The 26,182-nt window shown below is 42.0% G+C and overlaps 2 protein-coding genes across 3 annotated transcripts in view; one reads left to right on the top strand and one right to left on the bottom strand.

Annotated features, from left to right (window-relative positions):
• Positions 1–9,440, top strand: part of KCND3 (potassium voltage-gated channel subfamily D member 3) — a 109,368-nt gene extending 99,928 nt beyond the window's left edge. Inside the window, exons 4-7 of one of the 2 annotated variants that reach the window (XM_062013657.1) lie at positions 3,338–3,430; positions 6,119–6,175; positions 7,096–7,343; positions 9,236–9,440. In XM_062013657.1, coding sequence (XP_061869641.1) covers positions 3,338–3,430; positions 6,119–6,175; positions 7,096–7,343; positions 9,236–9,440 — 603 coding nt within the window. The remainder of the gene's footprint in view (positions 1–3,337; positions 3,431–6,118; positions 6,176–7,095; positions 7,344–9,235) is intronic. The other variant, XM_062013658.1, reaches the window with a different exon arrangement.
• Positions 9,441–17,393: 7,953 nt separating this feature from the next.
• Positions 17,394–23,519, bottom strand: DDX20 (DEAD-box helicase 20). The gene is made up of 11 exons (XM_062013489.1): positions 23,317–23,519; positions 23,119–23,213; positions 22,731–22,899; positions 22,363–22,477; positions 22,138–22,280; positions 21,619–21,757; positions 21,197–21,255; positions 20,442–20,524; positions 19,615–19,720; positions 19,427–19,528; positions 17,394–18,730 (listed from the first exon to the last, which is right to left on the bottom strand). Exons 1-11 carry the CDS (start codon positions 23,510–23,512, stop codon positions 17,631–17,633), a joined length of 2,307 nt encoding a protein of 768 aa, XP_061869473.1. The 5' UTR covers positions 23,513–23,519; the 3' UTR covers positions 17,394–17,630.
• Positions 23,520–26,182: the final 2,663 nt, after the last annotated feature.

Below are 26,182 nucleotides of genomic sequence, written 5' to 3'. Positions count from 1 at the left end.
CCAGCAACACTCAGAAAATCTGTTTCTTGAACCATATGTTGCTGTTGAGCAGTTCAAGAAAAGTTTCTCTATCAAGAAGACACCAAGAAGAATGGTCACACCTAGTCCAGAGGCTAATCCCCATAAAGGAAAGACTCAGGACTGGGGTGCCAGCTGAGATTCTGCTCTTTCATTACCCAGGAACATCAAAAAACTTATCTACTAACTTAAAACTTCCTTTTGAGCTTTAGATTTCTAGTTTCTTTAAATGCCAGAAGAGTTTAGCAGGGACACCCAGTTTGCACTTGATCTTCCAACCTGTCATCCCAACCAGAATCTCCTCACTTCTCTTGTCAACCAAAATTCCCTGCCAAGACTACTCACAGAACGGCAGCTGACACGCTGATGCTTAAGTCCAAAATGCATTCGGTTGAGAGAAATATTTAGCTGAATGGGCTCATTTCCTGGCACTTGCCCAAAAATTGGTGGAAGAAGGGTCATATAAAGCTACTGTAGACACAGAAAAGAAACCAAAATCATTTCTGAATTGGTTCTAGAGGATGTTTTTATCCATTAATAACTAAATTTAGGAATATAGTAGCACCTAGAGCAGGTCTTCCCAAGCTATTCTGGGTGTAGCTTGCTTTATGGTGGGCTTACACATCTAAATGCCAACATGAACTCCCCCACAGCCCAGTAAGATCCACAAATCTTACTTTGAGAAGCACTGAATATTGTGTACATTTGTATTAGTACTTTGTAAGAAAATATCCCCACCCCAAGGAAATTTCTGTTCAAACATTCAGAAGCAAAGGGTGAATTACCATCCACCTGTGACAGACAAGAATATCACTTGCTAAAACAAGAAACTTGCCAAAGCTGTGCCTGGCATCTGGATGCCCATCAGGAAGTGATCTTTGCCTGAGGACTAGCCACTACCTGAATCAAGAACCAAGACACGTCTCTCTGCCCACAGGTAGTGACATTAATTAACTGCAGAAGTGCAGAACTTCCTTTGTTGTAAAGGTATACATGATCCTTTTAACTCCACAAGGCAAGATTTTATGTCCTTTCATTTTATAGCAGAACAAACTATTCTTAAGAGCACAAAATGTGAATGACAGCATAGTCTAGCCAGCCAAATTTTTAAGCTGTAAAATATGAAGGAATGCAACTTCTGTACCAAAATATCATCTACATACTGTGCATATCCATCAGTCCAATTAGTACCAAACTGCTTCATTGGTCAGGTACACACCCCATCTCAATACCTTGCCCAGGACTCACGCTAACCTTAATGGACTTCACATGGCCAGATTGCACAGGGCTGGTTTGTTACCCAGCAGTAATTCTGACTGCAATTACTCTATGACTAGATATTATTATCACTCTCATCGTTAGCAATCACACAGTAGTGTGATCAATGTGTAATTGTTTTACAAGTGCCCAGCAGATTGCCTTGCAGTCTGATGCTTGGAGGGTTCACCCAAGGAAAACAAGTGTCCCAGAACATATCCTGGCTGTGGTTCTGCAGTCAGATTAATACATTGGGAAATAAAGACTGTTCAAGATTCCAGAACATGTTGCCAGAATGTCCCTTCGTTGGCACCAGAATGAACACACTGACACCATCTTTCAAGGGAACAGCATGTCTTCAGCCTGCAGCCTTATCAAAGAAAAGAAAAAACGAAGAAAAGGATCCATCCAAGGACAGCAGCAGCAGGAAGGGGTTCTGCTCCTCGCAAGAATACAGACTCTCGCTTTAAAATGATGTGGATTTGTGGCATTTTGTGTTTGCCATCGAGACACAAAGTACTCAGACCATTTTCTTCTCATTTAGAGAGATATTTACTGGGCTTTATGTCAGAAGTGCTCAAGGGATAGTGAGCTTCTTCCATGGCAGCAGCCTACATATCCTCTTAGCATTAATCTCCTTGTACAGCTATCTGAAATTCCCTTTTAGCTAAAATGCTAGGAGGTGTATGTCCTAGGAACAGTAGGTTGTGAGGTCTTGTGCATTTCCACAAGCAGAATCTGCTTATCCATAGATAAGCATTACAGCCATTCTCATGGGAAGGGACAGTCTAACCAGTGAATCAGTTCATCTCAGTTCACCAGCGTCCAATTTTACATGCTGAAGCACTAAGTATAAGAGATAAAGTGAAAGTATTTTGAATTTCAGAACTGACACTACAGTTTCAGCCCGTTTCAGTCTCCATCCAAGCAACCAGCAGTTCACTGAATGTCTTCCAAGAACAAACTGAATGGTAGCTGGCATCAAATCCTTGCTAAACTGGCATCCCAGCTCAAAAAGCAAACTATCTCCTCTCCTCTTCCCCACTAGCATTTTCATTACAGCCAGACCCTTCTAATGAAGGCACAGATTTTGTTTGCCTGCAGTAATGTAGGTACCACTGATACAGTCTCTATAGGTACACATTCCTCAACAGTACTATCAAAATGCCAAGCAGTTCTGTGATACTGGCACTCTCACTGTCCTAGGGAAGCACTGTAGATCTCATTCTTAATTTGCATGCCAGGATGTTGTCAATGGTTGCATGCTCTTTGTTTCTGGAAACATTGAGCTGAGGGAAGAAACAATGAAAGGAAGATATGAATTCAACTCTCTGGACTTTATTCCTGGTCACTGCCATTCCTTGAACCACTTCCATCCGAGGCAAGCCTAACCTCATGATGGAAGGAAGAGACTAAAAGCTGTGATGCCAAAATTTAACAATTGGCTTCAGTTTTCTGCCAGAGGAAGCTCTATCTTTGCTTTCAGATTCCATTTAGATCTCCTCTCAAGCAAATCCTCATAAAAAGATACCATTTGCAATACGTGCTCTTTCTCTTTTTCCAGTGCTTTAGTGCAGCATCATATCTGCTTAAGGGCTTGCAAGGACTTCCATGGGAAATATTCCAACAGAGACTTCAGCAGAGTCAGTACTCTCGGCAGGGTACAAACAGGACTTGCTTGATGTGTTAGCTCACCAGGAGGATTGTTAACAAGAAAAATGGAACTGATTTTTTTTTTTAAGCCACTTCTAAAAATACTTGTGGGAATGCTCATCTTCCAGAACAGCAGCAACAAAAAAAATCCATAACCTGCCTAAAATACATTCCCATAGGAATCTATTAATCCTGTGTACAATAAAGTCAGCTTTCTTAACGTGCCAGTTCAGCTATGTTTTGGCATCTGTCAGAGACAGAGTTATCCCTTCACTTAAGGATCACAGAATCATTCTGGAAATGGCAACTAGAACATGGTTTTCTTTATCCCTGTGAAAGCTAATACTGGTAGTTCTGTTTGTTTTCATGGGTTTTTTTTCTCTCCCTCCCGCTTTTTCTGGCTATTCAGGGATCCACTGAAGATGAACAACATATGACTAAAGGCACCTCCTTAATTGAAAGCCAACATCACCACCTGCTGCACTGCCTGGAAAAAACAACCGTAAGTAGCAACACAATCCTCTTATATCTTACTAGGTCTTTGTGCCTGGCCCAGGCTTCATATGGAAAAGACATGCACACACATGTTCTGAAGAGGGACTTGGACATACTCTGCAGATCTACAAATTATGCCAGAGAGAGCTGACAATCAAGCTCCCATGAACATTCTGCAACGGGTTAAATGCACTTCTATTTCATTGTCATCTTTAAAAAATACCCAAAACCCGTGCCAAGGGATAAAGATGTGATCATCTGCTACTCACCACTCACTCACACCCCCACATAGTCAATAGCAGGGTGTCAGTCAAGTTCACTTGAATGCAAATAACATTTTAACACGGGGTTAGGGAGATCCTATAAACAAGTTGTACATTAAGTTTAATTTCTTAGGTGCTTCTGAAAGAACTAAACTGCATTTGTCTTGTGCTGTCAGTCACACATCATATATACACTCGTCATTTGTGCTGATTAGTAATACAGGACAGTTCTGCTGCCTTAAGAGGAGGGAAGAAGCTGCCAGTGTTTCCAAACTACAACCCAGTCACCAGTGCCACCAGGCTAAAAAATAATAACCTTTCAGTCCTTTATATGGCACAAAGCAGATGAACTCTCTTACTGGGTTTAAAGGTTGCACATACCTTCTCTCACTGCAGCTCTGCTTACGGGAGCAGGTAATTTATCTCAGAGCCAGTCAAGCAGTTTCTATGACACGACCTTTCTGATCACATCGTGCATCGTGTTGGGAGGGAGAATTTCATTTCTCATTATTAAGTGATCCTGTATGCAGAAGTCTCTTGGAACATTTCAGATATTTGATACATATGTTTTACTTCCAGGTTTATATAAAAGTCTCTGCAGTAAAAGAACACATTACCTACACCATGATTCATTCCACAAAGGAGAGGTTAACACCTGAAATATTCATGCCTATTTCTATCTGCATCCATCACCAAATGTACTTTTGATTTCTGACTTGTGAGAGCTTTCTTTTAAGATAAATCACCCTCACTTCCATAGTTTGGCTTATGCTGGAATAACACCACTTAGGCTTCAGCGATACACTGGAAGAAGATGACTGGTTAATTAGTGTGACCTGCTGAGTGCAACTGGTTTATCTCAGTGAGCTATAAAGGTCACCACTCCAAGGACAGTGAATTGATTCTTCCTGTATCAATGACTATTCAATTTCTTTTGTAAGACTCATCTTGTCTTTATTTCTAGCCAGTTTTGGATGTTATGTAACAAGCAGATATTTCACAATCCGACTCTTCAGTTTAGAATTTTGTGCTTAAAACCTTCACTACTTTGACTCACAAGACTCACCTTCACTTGAAAACTTTAACAAATTGGCCGAGGCAAACAAAGTCCTTCAGCATCTGCCCTTGTAAAGCCCTGATTTTGAAGAGTTATAGAAACTCCAACCTCTGCACCAGGCAGGTGGACACCTCTAGGAGCTGCATGAGTTGCTCCATCACTAAGCTGGTGAGGGTGCTGGAAGTAACATGACCAAAGCACATCCTGGTTTGCAGAGGTATTCACCTACCACACTAACAAAGCTAGATTGCCTCCAGCACACAAGTGTACTCAGATAGTGAGTCTCAGTGGTTAAAAACATTCCAAATGCTGCTTCTTATCAGCAAAGAGCAGCAGTAACAGTGATTGTTTGAATTTTGATTAAAAATGAGAATCTGCACAACGTTTAATGTGGTTTTGTCTGCACTTTTCTGCTTCTTATTGCCATGATGTTGTACCAAATCAGGTAGCAAGTTTGGATTCTGGTCTGAACTGATGAATCAGAATAGTTCAACTGGCTTGTGTGGAAATTCTGTAGCTCACATAAGCTGCTAGAAAACTTTGCAACAGTTCTCCCCAAAAATTTAAATTGTAGTAAAAGATTTTTTAAGCACTGAAGAGTCATTTTGTGACCCATTTGCAGGAATGGAATGAGGAACGTACCATGGTTGCAACCTTGTTTCAATGGGCAATTCACCTTTCCTTAAACTAGGATGAAGGATTCTAAAAGTCCATTATTTACTGTCCTGGTATCTGTGGTTGTCACTAGCACACAGCCTTATAATTGAATGGCTGTGAATGGCTCACAAATCTGGTGTGTCAGATGACAAAGTGACCCTTAAGTACCGCTAGCTGCCACAAGAGAGATTACTTTGTCATATTAACACAACAGATGGAGTTTGCTCAAACAAAGAGAGTTCTTTTGCACTCCTGACTCTCAGATAGAATATGGACATTTATGTGCCACGTTTCCTCCAAATGTTGACTGAATTGAATCCAGTCCTTTAACCCAAACCTTTCTGCTTTCACCAGAATATGACCAAACCCCATATCCATTGGTGACCCAATGGTGATACAATTCCAATTCATTACTTGTTGAATCAGTAGCCAAAACTCTGTTTTCCTTTGCCTTCCGCTCACAAAAGATCAAAGTAATACATTTCTAACCAGCTTTGTTCTGTTTCCAAGAACATAACATTAAAAAGCTGTGAGAAGGAAGAACAAAGGGATCTGATTCGGGTAAGGTTTGGTGAAGAGAAGGTCCCATTGCCCATTCAAACTTGAGCGAGCCCGCTGGAATGCTGAGGCAATAGATGCAATGCTGGGACTAAACTTCTGAATGCTGGAATGGACAATCAATCATGTTTTTATCTTTTGTTGGCATGTTGTCCCGTAGGGATTGTCCTATCTTGTGGATGATCCCCTGTTATCTGTACGAACTTCCACCATCAAGGTATTTCCTTTTTAATTCGTTTTCTCTATGGTCTCTGTGACGTGTCTGGAGAGTGTTTGCTTCCTTTCTTGTTCCTGGTCTTGTCCTTGGGAGTTTTGTGCACGTGGCTCTTTCTGGCTACTCAGTGGTCTTGTTTCCTGTGAGAGTTGTTAGTTGTTCCAACCAAAAAAATATGATGGCTGCCTTCACCATGGTTGCTTTTGTTTTCCATCTTTTCTGATGCTGTCAGGGACTGGATAAAGTGTGTTCACTAGCACTGCTTGAGTGTTCATATACATGAGAGGTCCTTCTTTCACAATTTCTTGTTTCTTAGCACAAAAACTCTTTACAGATTCAGCTTTCTGAATTTCTTTGCCCTATACACTTCCCACTCTCACCTGACATGTTTAATCCCACTCAGCTTATAGCTCCTAGTGAACTGCAGGTATACTTTGAACCCAACAGCCAAAACAAGCTACATCCTCCAGTTAAGACATATGTCAAGATGGTCATCCAAATCCAATCCAAACCTGTCTCCAGGCACAAAGAAAAAGGAGCATGAATCTTCTCTTGGGTTTTATAACCATGTGGCATTGTCACATTTAAAATCCAGACACAAACATGAAAGGGAATTCAAACAATACAGTAACCACCTCGGACTGTGTGAGCAAGGCAGCATTGATTACAGTTTGTCACTGCAACAGCTTATCTTATTCCCATTACTGATGCAGAAGAGCAAAACACTTTCAGCAAGGGCAGTCATTTCTTTAAGATCTGACTAGTGCAAATACTTTCAGGCACAGAGGCAGAGGGCATCTTACACAGACAAGGGACTGACACATCCTACCAACCTAGCAACAGATGTCATTGAAAACACTGCTGTTGGGACAAAGCTGTTGGTGTCCCCAGAGAGTAATGGTGCTGTTTTTTCCCCCTGCCAGAACCATGAGTTCATAGATGAGCAACTGTTTGAGCAGAACTGCATGGAGAGCTCAATGCAGAACTATCCCTCCTCTCGGAGCCCCTCCTTGTCAAGTCACCATGGACTGACCACCTCCTGCTGTTCTCGCCGTAACAAGAAGACCACTCACCTTCCCAACTCCAGTGTGCCAGCCACTCGCCTCCGGAGCATGCAGGAGCTCAGCACCATCCACATCCAGTGCAGTGAGCAGCCCTCACTTACAACAAGGTACAGTAAGTAGGCTGTTGCTGCTAACTACTGCATGCAAACTTCTGAAGTGCATTATCCAACTGGATGTTTTTTCAGGCCTATCCTACAGCCAGGGAGAGAGATCCAGTGCTGGGAGAATCTTTGTTTCCCTCCTTCTATTGATGACCCAAGGAAAGTGGTTTTTAGCTGTTCCAAGAAGAACCAGGTCAAAGCTAGACTCTAGTGCAGCTCTTCTCTGGCCAGAGTGGACATAGATGAAAGAAATCCAGCAGACACCTGCCTGTGAAGTGCTAATCACACATGCAGGAGCCAGCAGTTCCCAACTGTGAGCCACTCAAAGCTGGCACAAGAACAGTTCGCAGTCCACCTCCCAGATTAGCCCAGCACTTCCAAGCCTTTACTGGGAGCAGACAAAGACAACTGTCAGCAAACACTGTTAGAGACACACACACACTGACACGATCCACCAGGAACACTCCACTGATTTCCACTGTCCAAAAGTCTAAATCACAACAGTAAGCATCAAGCATCAATGGGAAACAGATAAGAAGGAACTTCACAATGGTGTCTTAGTAGCTGTCACCTAAAAAGCCATTAGTGATGTGGCTGAAGAAGGGTCTCAATAGACAATTTGGAAGTTTTACTTTTATAAATAACAGCCTGGGAAAAAAAAAATCAATCATTTCTTCACCATATCTTTCTTGCAAGTATTAAATTACTTTCTAAATCCCCCTCAGCCCATTTAAGCTGCTTCTGCACCAGACTGCTTTTGAACCTACCATTCTTCTTCTCTCCAATCCTATCAAAGCGATCTAGAAACTGAAACAAAGCTGCCTTTAGGGTAGAAAGCGATTACTTTGTGCCAGGGTGAAACACAGAAGGGTACGTCAGAGAATGAATTATGAATGAATATACACAAAACAAGTCTCTAGCTATTGCAGTTTCAAGACTACAATAGTTTAAAACAGCACCTGGAACAGTAATTTAGGGGAATGTCAACTATTCTGCTTATTTCAGTGGGATGCAGGTGACATTTTAAATGTCAACACTGTTCATTATTTCATTTGCTTACCAAACTGTGTTAAGAATGGAGAGAGAAAGAAAGCTTTTAAGTCATTTTTTATGTGGAATGCAACTAACTGGGTGTACTGGTTACCGCTGGCAGAAGCACTCAGTCCCTAAGACTGTCCCCCTCTCAGCTGTGACTGAGGAAACCAGGGAGCAGAATGGGTTCTGCTGTGTTCTTGGGATGCATGAGCGGTCAAGAAACCTCCTCTTGGTGAGTCACTCCAAGATAACAGCAGCAATAGCTTTCCAATGCAGAGCTTTACGTTTTAAAAGGACAGGCCTTGTGTTTAAAATGAACATGTTGGGCTGGTAATAGCAGACTCCTGTAGCTGTGCAGATGCACAGAAATCAACCTATCATTTTCCCTCTGTAATTAATTATAGGATGCAATTGATGCAGATCTAATAAGAATGCTCCCAGCTGCCAGATCCTTGAAACTACTGCAGAGATGAAAAAAACAGAAAAGATCAAGGGACAGTGCATTTGAAAGAGGCAGCTGAAATGCAAGGAAGACATCTCATCCCTCAGAAAGAAGTACCTGTGCTCTGAAAAGATGCCTTGCACAGGACAGTAATTTAGATGTCCCCTTAATTAAACTATAATAAGCAAGAATGAAATGGAAACACAGAGAACAATTTGCCCTGTGAAAAGCTGTATCCTAAACCAGGGGGGATGTTAAAAAGAGTTTACTGCATTCTGGGTGGAAATAAGCATTGCCTTTCAGGAACTGGGGGGAACACTTGAGTGGAGTCTTCTGAATATTTTGGTGCCCTTAGTTCAGAGGAATTAAGGAAGTTTAAAGCAAAAAAAAAAAAAAGCCAAACACTAAATTTGTTTTCTAGTCGTTCCAGTCTCAACATGAAGTCAGATGATGGGCTGAGACCGAACTGCAAAACTGCCCAGATAACAACAGCCATCATCAGCATCCCCACGCCACCGGCACTCACGCCAGAAGGCGAGAGCAGGCCTCCACCCAGCAGCCCTGGCCACTCCACGAACATTTCCACCACCACCACAAGCAACATAGTCAAGGTCTCTGCCTTGTAAGACGTCTCGTGCACAGAAGGAGGCTGGAAGACCAGTGCCCCTCTCCCTCCGCACCTCCATGTTCCTTTCTTGCTGCAAATTGTGCCTGGATGGACCAACCTGACATTTTGTCATTGAATTAGCAATGGAGATCTAACGAGGCAGCTTTCTTCAGACTCATGCTGTGGACTGAGGAAGAATTAGGAAAGGGAGGAAGAGGCTGGTTAAAGGAAAAAACCTGCATGGAGAGCGTGTTGTGCCATGGTACAGGGCAAAGGTCACCTGCAGAGGCTGGAGGGAAAGAATCAGCATGGCAACAAGAGAGTCAATAAAGAAAATGGAAATATAACACTGTGTATCGCAGCACCTTTTTAAAGGTTTTTAATGGATAATATTTATTCATGAGGAAATGACTGAAAAAGGTGAAAAACAATGGATTTTGTGAATTTTTTTCTTCATGGAGCAGAACCTTCAAACCAACCAAAATTTCACATCTTTTTTTTTTTTCTTTTATAGGAAGAGATTTAGACAAAGAAGCCACCTGTCACAGAAATCTATTTCCCTTCCTCTGTGTGTGTGTGTGCGAGTGTGCAGCAGAACCACAGCACAGCACCACTGCATTACAAAGAGCAGAGCACATTTCCACCATTGGGTGCACAGTAGGAAAAGATAAGCACGTGTCAGCACATCTATGTGCACACGCACACACACACAACTATTGCACCCTGGATGGCATTCTTTATTTAGACAATTTTGTATTCACCTTTTAAGTCAATACAGTGCAATTGCAAACAGTGTGTTTGTCTGCTAATTATTGTCTGTGAAAACATACTTGTGGAGAAAAAAAGGCTTTAGTAGAGTTTTAGTCCCACATGGGTATCTGCTTTCTATTTTTGTTATCACTTGTAAGAGTGTGACTAGACTACCAGTTCTGTATTTTTAAAAAGAAACACAAAAGGTAGGATTTTTTTAATACTGTACACATAAATGGCAAAGAATGAGAAAGCACTGAACTCAACTGCATCAAGCATTCACAAGTCTAACAGAGGTTTCTTGTAATCTATGCCCATGCTTTTTCATTTCTGTTTTATATATATCATTTTCTTTGCTAGGACTGGACATACAACCCATTGTAAATAGTAGCCAAACAATGTCTGGATCTATACTTGATAATAATTAACCCTAGAGCCAAATACCTTGCATGAACTGAGAGGTATTTTGCTTTTTCACAGTCTTAGGGCTCCAGTTGTCTCACTGATGGCTTCTGGGTTGCACTGATTTTGGGGGTAGATGAGGTTAGCAATTTTAGTTCTCCAGTCCCAGCACAGGATCTACAGCGTGCATCCAACTGAGAAGGAGAAGCAGTACCAGAGTCTGGAAGTTGTTTGAGGAAGCATGGTACAGACAGCGTTTTCTTTTTGCCGTTCTACACTTAGTTTGGGAAAAGTCACACACTTCTAGTCAACCAAAAACTGAAGTAACACTGTGTGGTACTGCCAAGAAGCTGATACTTCAAAGTTGTGGTCTGTCCTAGCACCTTTTTCTGAGATCTTTCTAGGAAAGATTTTTTTTGTAAGGAAATATATGGTCCTGAAACATAACTGATTCCCCACCCCTCACCCAAGAGCAGCAACTCTTTTCTTCCCTTCTGCCTTTCTCAAATCCCATGTTCCTAACAGCTGTGATCCATGAAGGGCAGAGTGAGGAACAATGGCACTCACCTTTTCAGTTGTCATACACTGTTTGCCTAATTCCTGTGGTCATGCACAAGCTCCTCTCCAAGGCCCCATACACCCCCAGGAATGGTGAAGCACCTAGCCCCCAACAGCTTGTAGATAAGGAAACATTTCAAGGGTCCTGTTTCTGAACTGTTGATTTTACCAACATTAGAGTTTAAAAGAACTTCTCAAAGCATGTTTGAGGCTGATTCAACAAAGGGATGACTTTTTTTGAACATCTGTCATTACCTATCCTGATGTAATATTTATATACACATATACACACATACACATAGAAACAAGTGCAGACACATACATGTATAGATAGATAAATAGACCTACATGCTGACTTAAACATACAAGCTAGCAACCAGCTTTGTTAGCACTCCTAACCTGTTAGTCTATAGAGTGGACTCAGATGGCTAATGCATTAACTCAATAACCCTCCTTAGAAACCTACCACACTCTAGGAATATTAGGGCTATGGCTAAGCCTTCAGTAGCTGCACCAGCTTACAGTCATTTATTCCAGTGCTGTAATATGTTACCCAAAACTATGTTTAGTCCTGTTTTAAGTGATTAAAACGCTCTGCCTTTGCTGCTTCCTGTAGGAGGTTACACTGCAGTTAATCTTAACAGTTATTGAGTTTTTCTTGATGTTTTATTTTTGCCTTTGCTTTAATTTCATTATTTATCACCATCTGCTCCCCATCTGAACACCCTCACCCTTGCAGATCAGAGGCCTTGCTCTCCACCACTTACCACCTTGCAACCTCATTTACACTGGCACAGAATGAGGGTTGAATGCTACCACGCTGACAGGGTACAGTGTTCCTTCCAGCACCCAGGAGTAAGCTATCACAAAGAGTCAGGGACTCAACGTGGATTCTCGGTGCTGCCTTTCTTATTCCTGATTTACTGTGGAGTGGTAAACACGCCACTTCAGATAAAGAAAAGGGTGCAGAGAGCTGTAAATAGCAACCATGGCAGCCCTTGTCTAAAGCACTATTGGTGTGTTTAATTGCTGTCAATCAAAACACTTTGGGGGGGGCGAAAAATCTATATTTTTAAGAGGAAAAAAGAGTCAGGAGGAAAGCCAGTCCTTGGGGTTTCTGGCTGCTAGGGCTCAGACTGCCATGGCAGCCGTGGCCTTTGTTCTCTTCCATGGAAGAGGAATCGTTGTTATCCTTGCTCAAAAATACATAGCTTGCCTGTTCTACCATTAACTTAGCAGGTGCTGCCCCATGCAGTCAGTATCTCAGCACAGACTCTCAGAGGATGAAGAGAGACAAAATTAAGGAAGTCTGAGCCTAAAGGAACAGGGCTAAAAATACCTTTAATGGAGGCATTAGCTCCCTTTATATACTGACTTGAAGCAGACTGAGTAATGCTTCTGAAAGCACTTGAAAATATGCTAGTACAACCCCCCCCGGATTGCCCAACACAGCTACATCCTCATTATGAGACCACTGTGCATTCATTGAAACAGTAAAGACAAGACTATTGCCATCGTATCAGCGGTCAGTAGGGCATAACATAACATCCTTCAAATGACAACACAGGGAAGAAGGGAAAGCATTTGCACAGAAGAGCACAGGACCTGCACTACAGCCACTTATTCCTACCATAAACCGAGGCAATTAGCTTTACTAATAAGCAAGGCTCTTTATCATCTTTAAATAGCAACCTCTGAACCACTGCTAAGGCCAAGCCACTCCTGAAAATTCTTTGGCCCGAGTTTTAATTGAAGGATTTGGATCATTCTTCCTCTGCAGTGGCCCACAGTACTGCCCTTCCTTACCAGCATCTCTCTCCCTTTCCCCAGGGTGATACACACACATTGACACGGACACAAAAACCAGCACATGCCCCTGCACTCCTGGTCATTCCTGATGCATATGGAAGGGGGCTTCTTCAGGTGTGGGCTGCCTCCAGGAGTAGAAACATAGGTAGGTCCTAGTCCTGATACCTGTCTGAAAGGCAGGTGGTACAGAACAGCCCAATTAACAAGACTGCTCAAAACCACACATGTAGTATGCTGGCAGGTCATTCCAAAAGGCTTCTCTCTCCCCTCAATTCTTTGTGACTTTTTATAGTTTTAGAAAAACTCATGAAAAGAGATACAAATGGATTGTTTAAGTGGAAGGGGGTTATTTTTTCAACCTCTCATAAAGCAATATTAAAAAATATCAAAGGAACAACACCTTTTTCCCAAGCATTTTGTTTCCTTTCCAAAGCATTTTCTGAGGGAAAAATATTTTCACAGATTTCCAGCTTATTCTATTAACAGGTTTATTCTCTTCTCACCTGGCATTGGGCTGCTAATAGGAGGAGTGGCACCCCATTGATAAAGGATGATGAGAAACACCTTTCACATCTAGGCTTTGACTTCCATCTATTCTTTCTAAAATCCACCTTTTATTTTCCTCAAAAGTCTTAAGGACACCTATAAAGAAGAGGCCACAGGTAACACATTCTGGTACATAAAAATTAAAGAATTAAGAAATTCAATCCATCCTCTGCTAGCATGAGATCCTTCACTGCAATATATTGCATTGCTTTCTCTAGATTAGATGTAAAACTCTCCAAGGAAAGGACTCCCACTGCTTCCCTGGAGAGTTTATTCCAGACAAATAGATCTCAATGTCAAGGATTTTTCTCCCGCTGTTCAGCCATAATTCTTACCTTATTTTTAATTCTCTTGCTGCCATTATACTCCCTCTCATGTTAAACTGTTCTCCTTTCTACATTCAAGTTATAGCTGCCTACAACCAAGGGAAGAATATAAAACTTTCTACAGCAAATTCTTAACCTAGAGACCACTTTTGTCTGTCAAATAATTACCGTTGCTAAAAGTGAACTGGAAAAAAGGTAAACTGAGCAACACACATGGCTTTTATCTGGAATAAAGTTAACAAGTAATTCAAAACACATCCTTTACAGTTGGCCAGAAAGGATAAATTTGAATCAATGCTACTTGCTTAACCTGAAACAGTTAAATCCACTTGTACTCCACATCAGCATTTGTCATTCTAGTGTAGACTGAAGACATGTGCATGAAAATCTGATGAACAGCAGCTAAAGAAAGCAACGTTTCTTCAAATATTTTGCTCTTTTAAGTAAAGAGCTTCTTAATGTGTTATGTCTTACACATATTAGAATGAAAAATCAGTGAATTGAAAACCACATTTAATTTATGGGTTGCAACATCCCTTGGATCCTGTAATTATGTCAGACTATGGCAGTTTCAAAGTCAGTGTTCACGGATGGTTTCTGAATATTGGCAGCTTTGAACTGAAGACTTTATTCTGCTTTTAAAGCCAGGTGAATAATACCCCTTTTCCACATAATTCACCCATCCAATATACCTTAACTGCTGGTTTTGTTAAAATGGCTTCTCTTTCTCCAACACTTCAAGCTACACAATGGCTGTATGACTTCACAGCTCAAGTTTTTAGGCTTCATATTTAGTGATGCCATGAACACTTCATCTTGGTCATCTCTCTAAAAGTTTAAGAGCAAAGAGAAGGCAGCATGAACACTGATCAGAGCTAGCATCAGGAACCCGTGTTCTACTCCCAACTGTCTTGATGAGTCACTAAGTGACTTCGAAGAAGTCACTTCACCTCTCTTTGCCAATTATACAAGCTGTACAGGTTTTAATATCTCCTCTTTCACTAAGTGAAGCTCAATTCATGAACATCTACAAAACACTAGAGAGGACTCTGGAGAAAGCACACCAGAGGAGTACTGCTACTTATGTTCAGAACACAAAAACTGTGCCAGAAAAACCTTCAGGTGGAACAGTCAACGGACCAGGTCACAAAGAGCTTGTGAAAATTATTCCTCCTTGAGTTTTGTTCTCAGTCAATAGTCTGTTACTTTGTGTGTAAACGTGTGCACGTGTTTCATTTTGATTTAAAGTAGCACTAGTCACAGAAGTCACACAGCTGTCTGGGTGAGAAGTTAACCACCATATCACATGCTCTTCTCCATTCTGTTGCAACTCTGACTGGGAGCTCCCGCTGGCTCCTCGGACCAATGAAGTATCTTACACAGCGTGTGTGATGGTATATTTTTGATAAATCAGTAAGGCATTCCAATGCAATGGTGTTTCCTTTAGAACTTTTATGTTATGAGAAGCTCTCAACCTTATTATTTTCTATTTTCGTACTATAAATGGGCTTTGCTTACAAACATCAGAGGACAGATACAAAATGTACTGTATACAAACTGCAGGTAGCTTCAATTGAGAACAACTTTCTAGAAGAACCAAGTTTCCTGTTGTCTTCTTTTGGAATTGTAGTGCATATGTTGCAACTTGTATATCATTTACAGTATTGAGTCTTGTGCCACTGCTGTACCTGATGTATCCAATCTGGATTAAACAGAGTATGTGCCACAAATACCAAGATGATGCTGTAGATTTCTTCTCAAAAATTCTGGGAGGTTCTTTTGGAGAACGTTGGGTGTTGGCCTAAGCCACCTGAGGTGCATTTAAACACTAATAACTCTTACCAAAGCAACCATTAATGGTAACAGCAAGATGCCTGAGACATTAGAGAGAGCAGCTTTGCAGATACCCGAGTGCATCTCCTACAGGAGCCTCCTTTTGAGCATTAAGAGTTGCAACAAAATTTATCTTGGAAACAAAATCATAGTGTCTTGGTCTTTTTAAACTATGCAAAGTCTAGGTGAATCCCCTCCCTGGGTTAATTTGTGACACAAAGGGAGTAAGGGGGGGTGGGGGGGGAGAAAAAGTACAGAAAGTAAAATCCTTCTCCTAACAAGATATCAAGACATTCATTATATTTAAAGAGCTCATCTTATGCCTTTCTTTTAAAAGACAATCTCATCTTGGCAATTCCATTCAGGCTGAACTCCTGTGTTGTGTGTTTGTTTCAGCCACAAAACACGCAGAGCTGGTTTCATCTCAACCATATCAGAAAGCATCACGTAGAGACATTGCTTAAAAATTTGAAAACTCTTTAAGAAGCAGCTGAAATGACTTATTAGGTGACCTCTAACACTCCCTGAGTCACAGCAGAGGAAAGTTCAGACACCTTTCCCTCTCGTAGTAAAAGCTGACACCCACCAGGGGCCAGCACTGCCCCAGCTGCAGGCAAACCACACACCAACCCGAGGCACGACAGCCCCTTGCCAGTCTATCTTGTGCTAAATTCCCATGCTCATAAACTACATCAACCTTGTGATGCTCCTTCACTGTGAAGGGTCTGAATTGCATGGTATAAAGTCCAGAAAACTCCATAAAAAACGGTCAGATGTGCTGCCAGGGACACCACAGGATTTACACAGGGAATTCTGCAGGAACATTAGGAAGGCTCAGGCAGCAAGTGATTATGTAAACTGAGTGAAAACATACTGTATCTCGCAAAATTAATTTGAAAGTTGATGAAGGTGAGCAATCAAGCATCCCTGAAGACATCCATTTCATCATATTAAAGCAGCAAGTCTCCTTGAAAGTACAGTTCATAGAAGGTAGGAAGCAGTTCCTGGGAAAACTCCTGCATTACTTTGCTCAAGAGGCAAAAGAAACCAAACCCAGAGAACAGCTCTGATGAACTTGGAGAAATCAAGGAAGTTAGCTGAGAAACCTGTCTCTGTGATCCCAAACATAATAAAGCTAGTGGATGAAGTTTCAAAGTTAGCATGAAGTCATCCAAGGGTCAATACCCTAAGCCAGCCAGTTCTCCCATCTTTTCCTGCTTCAGTACAGCCACATACAAAGTAATGCAAGCCAGACAGGAAATAAGTTAGTTTTAGTACTAACAGGTAATTTCATTTCTAATTAAAGCTTTCCTGTAAGTGTGACAAGTCTGATATTGCTGCACCCAAAGGGACAGACCAATTATGATTGCTGCACATTTTCTACATAATTAAACCATCCTCTACTGCACAGCTTGCCATACACCCAGCTACCAAAGTGTCATTTATACAGTGTTAATTAACTGGATTTAAATTAGCAATACAGAGATTGAGATGCAGGTTTCACTGCCACTTAACTGGTATATAATCAGTGCCTTGTGTTTAGCAAGAGAATTGCAAAAGATGGAGTGATCTCCAGCTATAAACTAACAGAACATGTAGTCTTAGGGTGCATTAATCTTCATACAAAGCCACGTGGAAGACAAGTCGAGCAAACAAAATTGGTGTTGGTTTGTACTTTCTCCTTACTGAGATCCCTTGTGTGTGAGTGGCTGCCTTTTATCTTCGTTTACTTTGGGCTGTAAAGACTTCAATTGAACATCCAGCTGTCTTTCATTTCCTTTTATTAACAACTTGTTGTAACACCATCACTGGAATGCATATAAAACATTTACCACAGCTCACTAATAAAAAAAACAACATTTTTCTTCCATCTTAAACAATGGCTGTTTCTGTTTGCCAACAATTCCTAGACCAGCAGTTATGTTTTTTCAGATTAAGTCCATTCCTTACACCAACCAGCCCATCCCCAAAGCAGGGTCATTACATCAATCCCCACTTTTCAGCAGTTCCTGAAGATAGACTGAGTTGACATGATAGGCACTCATCCAGTTAAACTGTCTGTAACTTTTCCTGTAGTGAGAGACTGCAGCATAATAGTTTTGCCATGCCTGATAATAAGATTTCCAGTAGTTTTGGTAACTGCAAGCCTCAGATGGAACACTATCATCCCAAGAGCTGTAGGAGCAGTCATATGTTTTTCCCGTGGAAGGACTAGGGAACTGATGGCAACGGCTTTTCTTCTGCTTACCATTTTGTTTCAGAACATTCTTTTTCACTTGATTTTGCCTTGGGACTGGTGATAGCTCCTGAGGCCTCTCTGGTGTAGGACAGAAGCCTGCATGACCCTGACGTGCTGCAGGCACAGCGTTCTTCTCCTGGGTATCTAAAGATGCTTCAAAGCACGAGTTATTTTCCCTACTATTGGAGGAATGCCTGGAGCTGTATGAACCATCACTATCATCAGACACAACACCATTTGCCACCAACTCTGCATTACATTCCACCTCTTTCCACTCTGTACCACCATTTCTGGGGAGCTCATGTTGTTCTCCTGGGCCTGAATAGCTTCTTAAAATTTCAACCTCTCTCTCCATTCCCTCTTTAATGAAATACTCATAGTCTTCAACAAACTCTGAGAAGCTCCAGGGATTGTTTGGTTGTTTTTTGAAAGAAGATAAGCATGGAATTCTAGGAAGATTTTTTCTTAAGGCTTCCTCATCTGCAGCCTGAGGGTTATGGTGTCCATCAGTCCTGGAGACAGCTTTGACTTGATTCCTCTGTTCTGTGCAGCAACTGGAAGTTGGAGAGTTTCTACTACCTTTTTGTGTATTTGCAGAATTTGTGCACTTTTTTGTCTGCTTTTGCTTCAGAGCCTTTTTTGGCCTTTCTACAGTGGAATTATCACCTCGAAGATTAGAAAGAGGCTGAGATACCTCTGAAAAGCTATTTTGGACAGGCTGCAGTACTGGTTGCTCTGGTTTAACACACACGGTATCACAATTCACTGAAGCACCTGTATGTGTAACAGGTTTGACTTCTACCTCCCCATCTTCAAACTGATCCATCATTCCAGGAGGTAAAGGCTCTGCACAAAAGGGAAACAAGCAGGCACTCAATTAAGTGCATCCTTCCCACTAGGTCTCAGACGAGTACCAAAGCAAAGCTTTGCAAAAGTGCAGACAAGATGCCATGACATGTTATTAGAAGTACAGGCAGACTCCTTCAATTTTTGAAAGAGTTCAAACAGGTAGAACATTTTTTTTTCATGGAAGGAATCAAAAAGTTGGTCAAGACAAACAGCACTGCATTACTTGTCACCTGTTTTACACATCCTGTTTAACCAGATAAAATATTAAGAGCTTATGCAAAAAGGCAAATGCTACATTTCCAGCAGAACAGTTTCTGGCAAAGCACAGGTAGTAAGTCTCCTGCTGTTTCAATTATTTCTTACTACTTCTACTGTATCTTACAGTCTAAGAAAGGCTTTATATTAGATTTCTGGAAAAGCAAGTAGTTAGGCAGTTGCTTAAGCAACAGATGGATGCAGAGTTCCTCCCCCTTTCCAGAGGCATGCACTAAGATCACTTTCTATTGCTTCATGTAACTTCAGCAGTTACACCAGTCATCATTAGCACAGAGTATGAAAAACCTGTGCCAGAGTTAATGCAACTTCAGCAGAGAAAATACATGTCAGTTTCCTGTGGACTTGTCTGAAGCTCCAAATAATAGCAAACTGTCAACAAAAAACCCAAGACAGCTCCATGCAGAGGACAGAGCATACCTGGCAGAGGAAGAAGCTGAAGATTACACTTCCGAGCAATTTTCATCATCATGTTTTCTTCCTCTCCACGACAACAGTATGTCACAGATAAACCTAAAGTTCCTGTGGTACATAAGAGAAAGTGTTGTTACCTAAGCAGGGCCTGGGCAGGTGAGTGCAAGCTCAGGAGACCATGTGACTGCTTTTACCGAAGCGCCCAGCTCTGCCGATGCGATGCATGTACGTTTCCCAGTCTACAGGTACATCCAGGTTGATAACCAGATTCACCTTCTCAGCATCAATTCCACGGGATGTCTTGAGAAGATGTGAAGGAGAGAAGGAGATAGATCATTGAATATGCTAACAGACTTTTAAATACATACAACACATTTGGGAGTAAGTGCTCACACAAGAAACTTTTAGTTGTTGTAACACACCATAAAGCAGCTACAATTTTCATCCAGTTTACACTTCTGTGGGTAAGACTGGCAGATTGCATGGAGACCATGAAACTTAGGGATCATTCTTCTCATGCCTTCTACATATCAAATACAAGCAAGCATGTTTTTACTCCTATAGTATCAAAAAAACCCAGCCCCTCAGTTCAACAGCACACAGTGATAGCTTCATGATAGGACCAACAACAATCAGTTTAGGAGAAAAATATCAACCACAAAAAGCTGGAAGTGCCTTAAAACACAACCATTGCTCTAATTAAAGCTGTTTGTGATGTTACGGTTGTGAGTGCCCTGTACTAGACAAACACTTTCTCCCCATAGCTCCTCTCCAAAGGAAACAACTCTGCTCCTCTGAAATACCTGTAAGCTCCTGCAAAGTAACAAATTCAAACCTATTTTTGAACCATGTAAAGAATGAAGGACAATTTCAAAGCTTCATAGTGAAAATAAGCTACATGCAGAGCTCAAGTCCCACGTCTCATCAGTACATTCGTGTTCTATTCAATCCCAAACCAAATCTAATTCTCTGAGGTAACTTCATGTGCAGCATTCACATATGAGGTAAAATATTAACTCACCAAGTCTGTGGAAATCAGAACTCTGCAATGGAACTGTTTTAATTTAGCCATAGCATCAAGTCGTTGGTTTTGATTCATGTTGCCTACAAAGACAAAAAAAAGTTAGAAACAGTTTACACTCTTCAGTTTTATGCCCCTCAAATTATGGAAAATATTGGTTTGTGGAACTGCAAAGGAGATCAGAAAATAGGCTGAGAGAAAACATCTTCAAACATCAGTTGCAAATGAGTAAACACGGAACAAACAAAAATGTGAAAACAAAAACAAGCAAAATAATTACTTTTGTACTCATCTCCTTAAAGAGAAACCAATTCTGTAGATATTCAACTGCTTCACCAATACTGACTTTAGACAAATTTTAAACACATAAGCCATGGGAAATACTGTTGAAGTAACCATTCCAGGCTTCTGATAAAAAACAGGCACCAGCTCTCAGCTTTTTATAGAGAAGCTTGAAATATTGAAACTCAACATCTGCATTCCAAAAACACAGCTTCAAACTGCAAATGGGTAACCATTCTCCTTAGAAATAATGTGGACATTCATAGAAATGACTAACAAATTCCAAAACAGGAAAGTTTAATATGAAATCAAATTTTTACACTAATTAAGTTCTAAAGACTTATGAAGATGCAAATGCTCTTCTTTGTTACTTAACCACAGACCACTCAAACCAAGATTCAATATTAAATTTTCCCATTTTAGGTCACACTTATGTCCAACTTGAATAGAATCAAAGCTTTGAATGGACTTACCTGAAATGCACTCAGCAGGAAAGCCTCTGGATGTCAGAATTTCAGCCAGATGTTGAGCCCTGAGACAGTAGACACAATGAAAATTGTCAATAAAACCAGAGACCTAACAACCCCTGCACACCTCCTAACAGACTATTCTTTATAGCCAAGGACTACTTTCATCTTTATGTCTAGAATAGTCAACCTTACAGACAGAAAAGGACAATGGGATATCAAGTCTTGCTGTACTATAAACATCCCATGAGACACCTTCATGCTAAAGCATTTCTTTACATTCAGTATTTAGTACTGCTTTCCTCTGGCTGTGCTCAGCCCATACTGCTTTGAGATCTTACAGAAGGTCTACATACTTGTCCATGAATGAATATTACAACCGCTGCTTTCAAACATGCTTTGCATAAATTTCATTTCAACTGTATTACCTGCTGTGCAAGTTTGAGAAGACCAAGGCTTGATTAAATGGAACCTTGCTGAACAACTCCTGGAGGTGCTGGGTTTTTTCCTCAAATGTTTTATGTGGAAGAGGGTGGGAATTCACAATTTTGTAATACTGCTTCAGTCCTGAGCATGAAACCAAAAGACACTCTAAGATTAAGGGTTTCCATGAAAACAAAACATGCATAGTGCTACACTGCTGTCAACCTGTGTCACTGCAACTAAAACAAAGACTTCAACTTTACACAAGGCACACACGTGCCAAATAAGAACATTCAGGACACATTTTTCTTAAAAGGCTGATTTTTTTTTAACAAATAGCAAAAAAAACAGAAAATTCCTTTCATCACTGATGTTTTAAATGTATCACACTGGGAATAAATGCTTCATAAACTAGTCAAATCACCTGTGGAGCAAAATCACAAGTTTTAAAAGGTCCTGATGATGGTTTTAGTATAGTCTTCTCAGTCTATTGATTAAAATATCACTACAAGTGAACTACTTACCAAGGAGACTTGGATCTGTAGGGTTCAACCTCACAAACGTTGGCTCTCTCATGTACCTGGTCAAAGCATTAGCTAATGATTCAGGATAAGTAGCTGAAACAGCAAGCATCTGTTTATTGGCTGGTAGTGAAGAGTAAATCCAACTGTGAGACAAGAAAAATGGAAATGACTAACAATTACTTATCTAATCTACTGATAGTTGCACAAGATAAACCTTTTTCTTACTTGATTTGTTCCTGAAAGCTGCCTTCTTCTAGAAGCTTGTCTGCTTCATCAAGAATGAAAAGCCGGATACTGGCTGTATTCAAGTAGTCCAACTCTATGAGCTGTTTTATTCGACCTACATTTGAAGGATGAAGTACAAAGAACTTCAAAAACATTAATTGAAAGGTTTTAATTATTTTTTAAAGCTTATTATTTTTTAAAATTACAAAAGGGCATATTTGGAATAAGCTCTCACTGAAAATACTTGGTCTATACATCTCTGGCCCTGGCTGAGACTATCCCCATCCCAATCCAAGATTTCAAAAGCACCAGTTACTGTACTGTGAAAACTCACACAGTGTCTAAAGCACAATGAAGCTCACACTAACCTGGGGAGCCAACTGCTATGTGGCACTTCTTCAGTCTGACTTTGTCCTGGCTTAAAGGAGTCCCTCCAATGAAGACATGACATTCCAAACCTTCCATTTTTATGCCAATAGTCGTGATTACAGCATGAATTTGCACAGCAATCTCTCGTGTAGGAGCCAAGATGAGAATCTGTAAGGGCCAAGGATTAAACGTGAAAGCTGCAGAACAGTTCCACACATTAAACATCAGCATCAAGTCTCGGCAGTTTCAAACCCTGTGTCTCACAGGTCACAACGTCGTTTCCCAAAGAAAAAGAGCAATTCCCCCTCACAAAGCAAAGTCCCTCCCCGCGTATTGACAAAGGTGAGACAGGCGAGTGCGCAGCCGCAACCCGAGGCGGGGGATTACCTGCGTGGCAGGACTCTCCAGCAGCACCGCGTCAAGGGCGATGGTGGAAAACACGCACGTTTTGCCAGTGCCAGACTTGGCCTGCACGATGAGGTCTGGAAAGGGTCGAAACAGAGGTTACCGGGGAGCCCTCAGCCATTCGCCCCTCGCGAGCCGCTCCCTCAGCCTCGCGCCCCCTCACGCGGTCCGCCCGCTCACCCAGGCCGCAGCGCCCCAGCGGGATAGCCTTCAGCTGAACCGGTGACGGCCTGTGGAACCCAGCCGCTTCTAACCCTGCCAGTACCGGCGCCGACAACAGCAGCGACCCAAAATCAGACGGGCCGCCGGGTACCAACACGTCGCGGGTGCGGAACCGTCCCTCAAACATCACCGGCGCCTCCTCGGGCGCCGCCATCTTGGGACGGGGCGGAGCCCAGAAGCGGCGCGGCGCGAGACGCGCCTTTACCCGGCGCCGCGCATGCGCCGTGGGAGAGCCCCGCCTCAGCGCCCCGCTCCGCCAGGGGGCGCGCGGGGAGGCGCCGTGAGGGGCGGGACGGGGCGGCCCCGCAGCTCCGCGGCGGGGGCTTCGTTTCTTTCCTACCAACATTAGCAAGTGATTCCTGTTTATGCCCGTTACTGGACGTAAGGGTGAAGGACATCAGCTGGAACACAAAAAGTTACCGTTAAACGCAAGGAGAAAGTCCTTTGGTGCTGAGGGGAGGGAGCCCTGGCCCAGGCTGCCCAGGGAGGGTGTGGAGGCTCCTTCTCAGGAGGTTTCCAACCCCACCTGGACACGTTCCTGTGCCCCCTGAGCCAGGGGAACCTGCTGTAGCAGGGGCTGGAGCAGCTCTGCAGGGCCCTTCCAGCCCCCACCATTCAGGGATTCAGTGATTCTAACCAAGGCGGTGACTCCCCACCATGTATTCAATAGGCACACTTACCTTCATAGAAGCAATTAATGATGATGTTTATGAAACAGTCCTTTAGATGGAGAAAGATCAGCCTTTGCTGCAAAACACCCTTTTATATGTGTCTAGGTCATTTGTTTCATGAAGAACACAAAATTCAGTCATGCCTGGGTAATTTGTTTCATGAGCAGCACAAAAGCTTAAATTTACATTAATCCCAGAGGACAAGATGAGCAGAGCTCAACCCAGAGCTTAAATCTGCACTGCAGAGATGCTTGGCTTCAGGCATGGTGGAGGATGGAGATGCCCAGGGCAGGGTGAACAAAGGCAACTGGGTAGCAGTGAGAGGGCAGGAGGAAACAGTCAGAAGAAAGGAATGAGCAGAAGGAAAGAGAGGGTTGTAAGAGGAAAGGAAGAAACCTCAAAGGAATGGTGGAGAAGGCTGCAAAAGAAGATAAGGAGGACAAGAGGATGAGGTGGACAAAACAGCTCCAATTGTTTTTTAAGTGGATATTCTCAGTGGTCCTCCAGGGGAAGTGAGTCTCCAACATGAGATAATTATCTCTGGATAAATCTGGGAAAAGAGACAGACAAAGACACCTGGACACAACAAAGGTCTGATTAAACACTGCCTCTCATAACCCTTTTAAACTGATGTGATTTAAACAGACAACGAAGAGCAGTCAGAAGCGACTGTTCCCATGGGGAAAGGACAGAGAAGGGATGATAAAACAGCCCAAAAGAGCATGATGAACTGCTGCTCATCCCTAATTTTCTCACCTCCTTTTCTTCCCTGAGGTTGCCTGCAGACTGTAATACAACTGAGGTGATTTGGAGACAGAGATTATCCTCTGTGGTGCCTTGTTAATCAGACACATCACCTTAATTCAGACAGATGCTGCTGTTTGTTGGTATTTATTTCATTTTCCATCAGATGTTGGAGGGATGGATTCCAAACCATCTCAATGTCTGCTCAGAAACCCTTCAGCACCAAGACTGGCAGATTTATTGTCCCTCTCCCTTTGGTTCTGACCCTTTACTGATGGGGCTGTGTCAGATTTAGGTCAAGCTTCTGCAGCTGGTCAGTTACCAAATGAAAGCTTTTGTTTCTCCATTAACCCCCCTTGCTGTAGAAGATCTGAACTGCTACTGCTACTAACTTTGCTTTAAACTCGCTGTATGTTGTGTACTCTGCCATGAGTCAGTGTATAAATAGCAAACCTCAACCTTCAGGCCTCATTTTGCCTCAGTGACATTGTTGACATTCACACATCGGCCCAGCCAAGAGGAATCTGTGGTTTTGCCGTGACATCACTTTGCTTTCACTTGCAGGAAGATCCAAAGGAACTATTCCTGTTCAAAGTAGCCTTTGGAAATCTTCACAATCAATCTGAATACTCTGCAGGCATATTATTAGGTGTCTGGAAAGGATTTAGGTCAGGAAAAGAAGTGGGCAAGATCTTCTGGGCTGTGATATTAAGAAGAAATAACTTGTTCTTATGAAGGGATGTGTCACAAACATAAATCCCCAGCTTTTGGGGCTTAGAAGAGAATCCTTGCTAAGGAAAAGTTGCTCTCCTGTCTGCTAAGTGCATGTTTTATTCCTCCAAGACAGGGCTCACCACTTTTTTGTCCCTGTTACGAAGTGCACATTACATATTTGATTGTAATTCCATCCAAGCTTAATTTTCCTCTGAATCTCTGTATCAGTGTATCAGCTCTGGATAAATGATCTTACAAGACACCCATGAGGTGCATGCTGCTGACACTCAAGGCCAGGTTCTCACTATTTCAGACTATAAAGTACTTGTCTGCAAACTCCCAGCAGCAAGGCAAAGATCTATAGCACAAGTTCAATGTCTACTTAGCATCATGCCGAGACCTCCTCAGGCAATGCAATGTGCAATGCAAGGAGACATCTTGACCAGGAATTAGTACCTGAGTAGTCAAATGTATCCATCTCCTCATTCTCTGGGACTCAGCTCTTCATCCACAAAAGTTAAGTCCCTTTTGTAACTCTTTGAAAGACTGGGATAAACTGCCCATGGGGAATTTGTATTGGCTTCCAGAGCTGTTGGGTTGTGCATACCTCTTAAGAATCCATTACATTGTTACTGTAAACAAACACCTGCCTTGTCATATCCCTTGAGCTTCAAAGGATTTGTCTTTCACATCTG

The sequence above is a fragment of the Colius striatus genome, chromosome 22, assembly GCF_028858725.1.
Source record: "Colius striatus isolate bColStr4 chromosome 22, bColStr4.1.hap1, whole genome shotgun sequence".
Taxonomy (NCBI): domain Eukaryota; kingdom Metazoa; phylum Chordata; class Aves; order Coliiformes; family Coliidae; genus Colius; species Colius striatus.
Note: the sequence above shows the minus strand (reverse complement) of the source record. Positions and strands in the feature narration are given on the sequence as shown.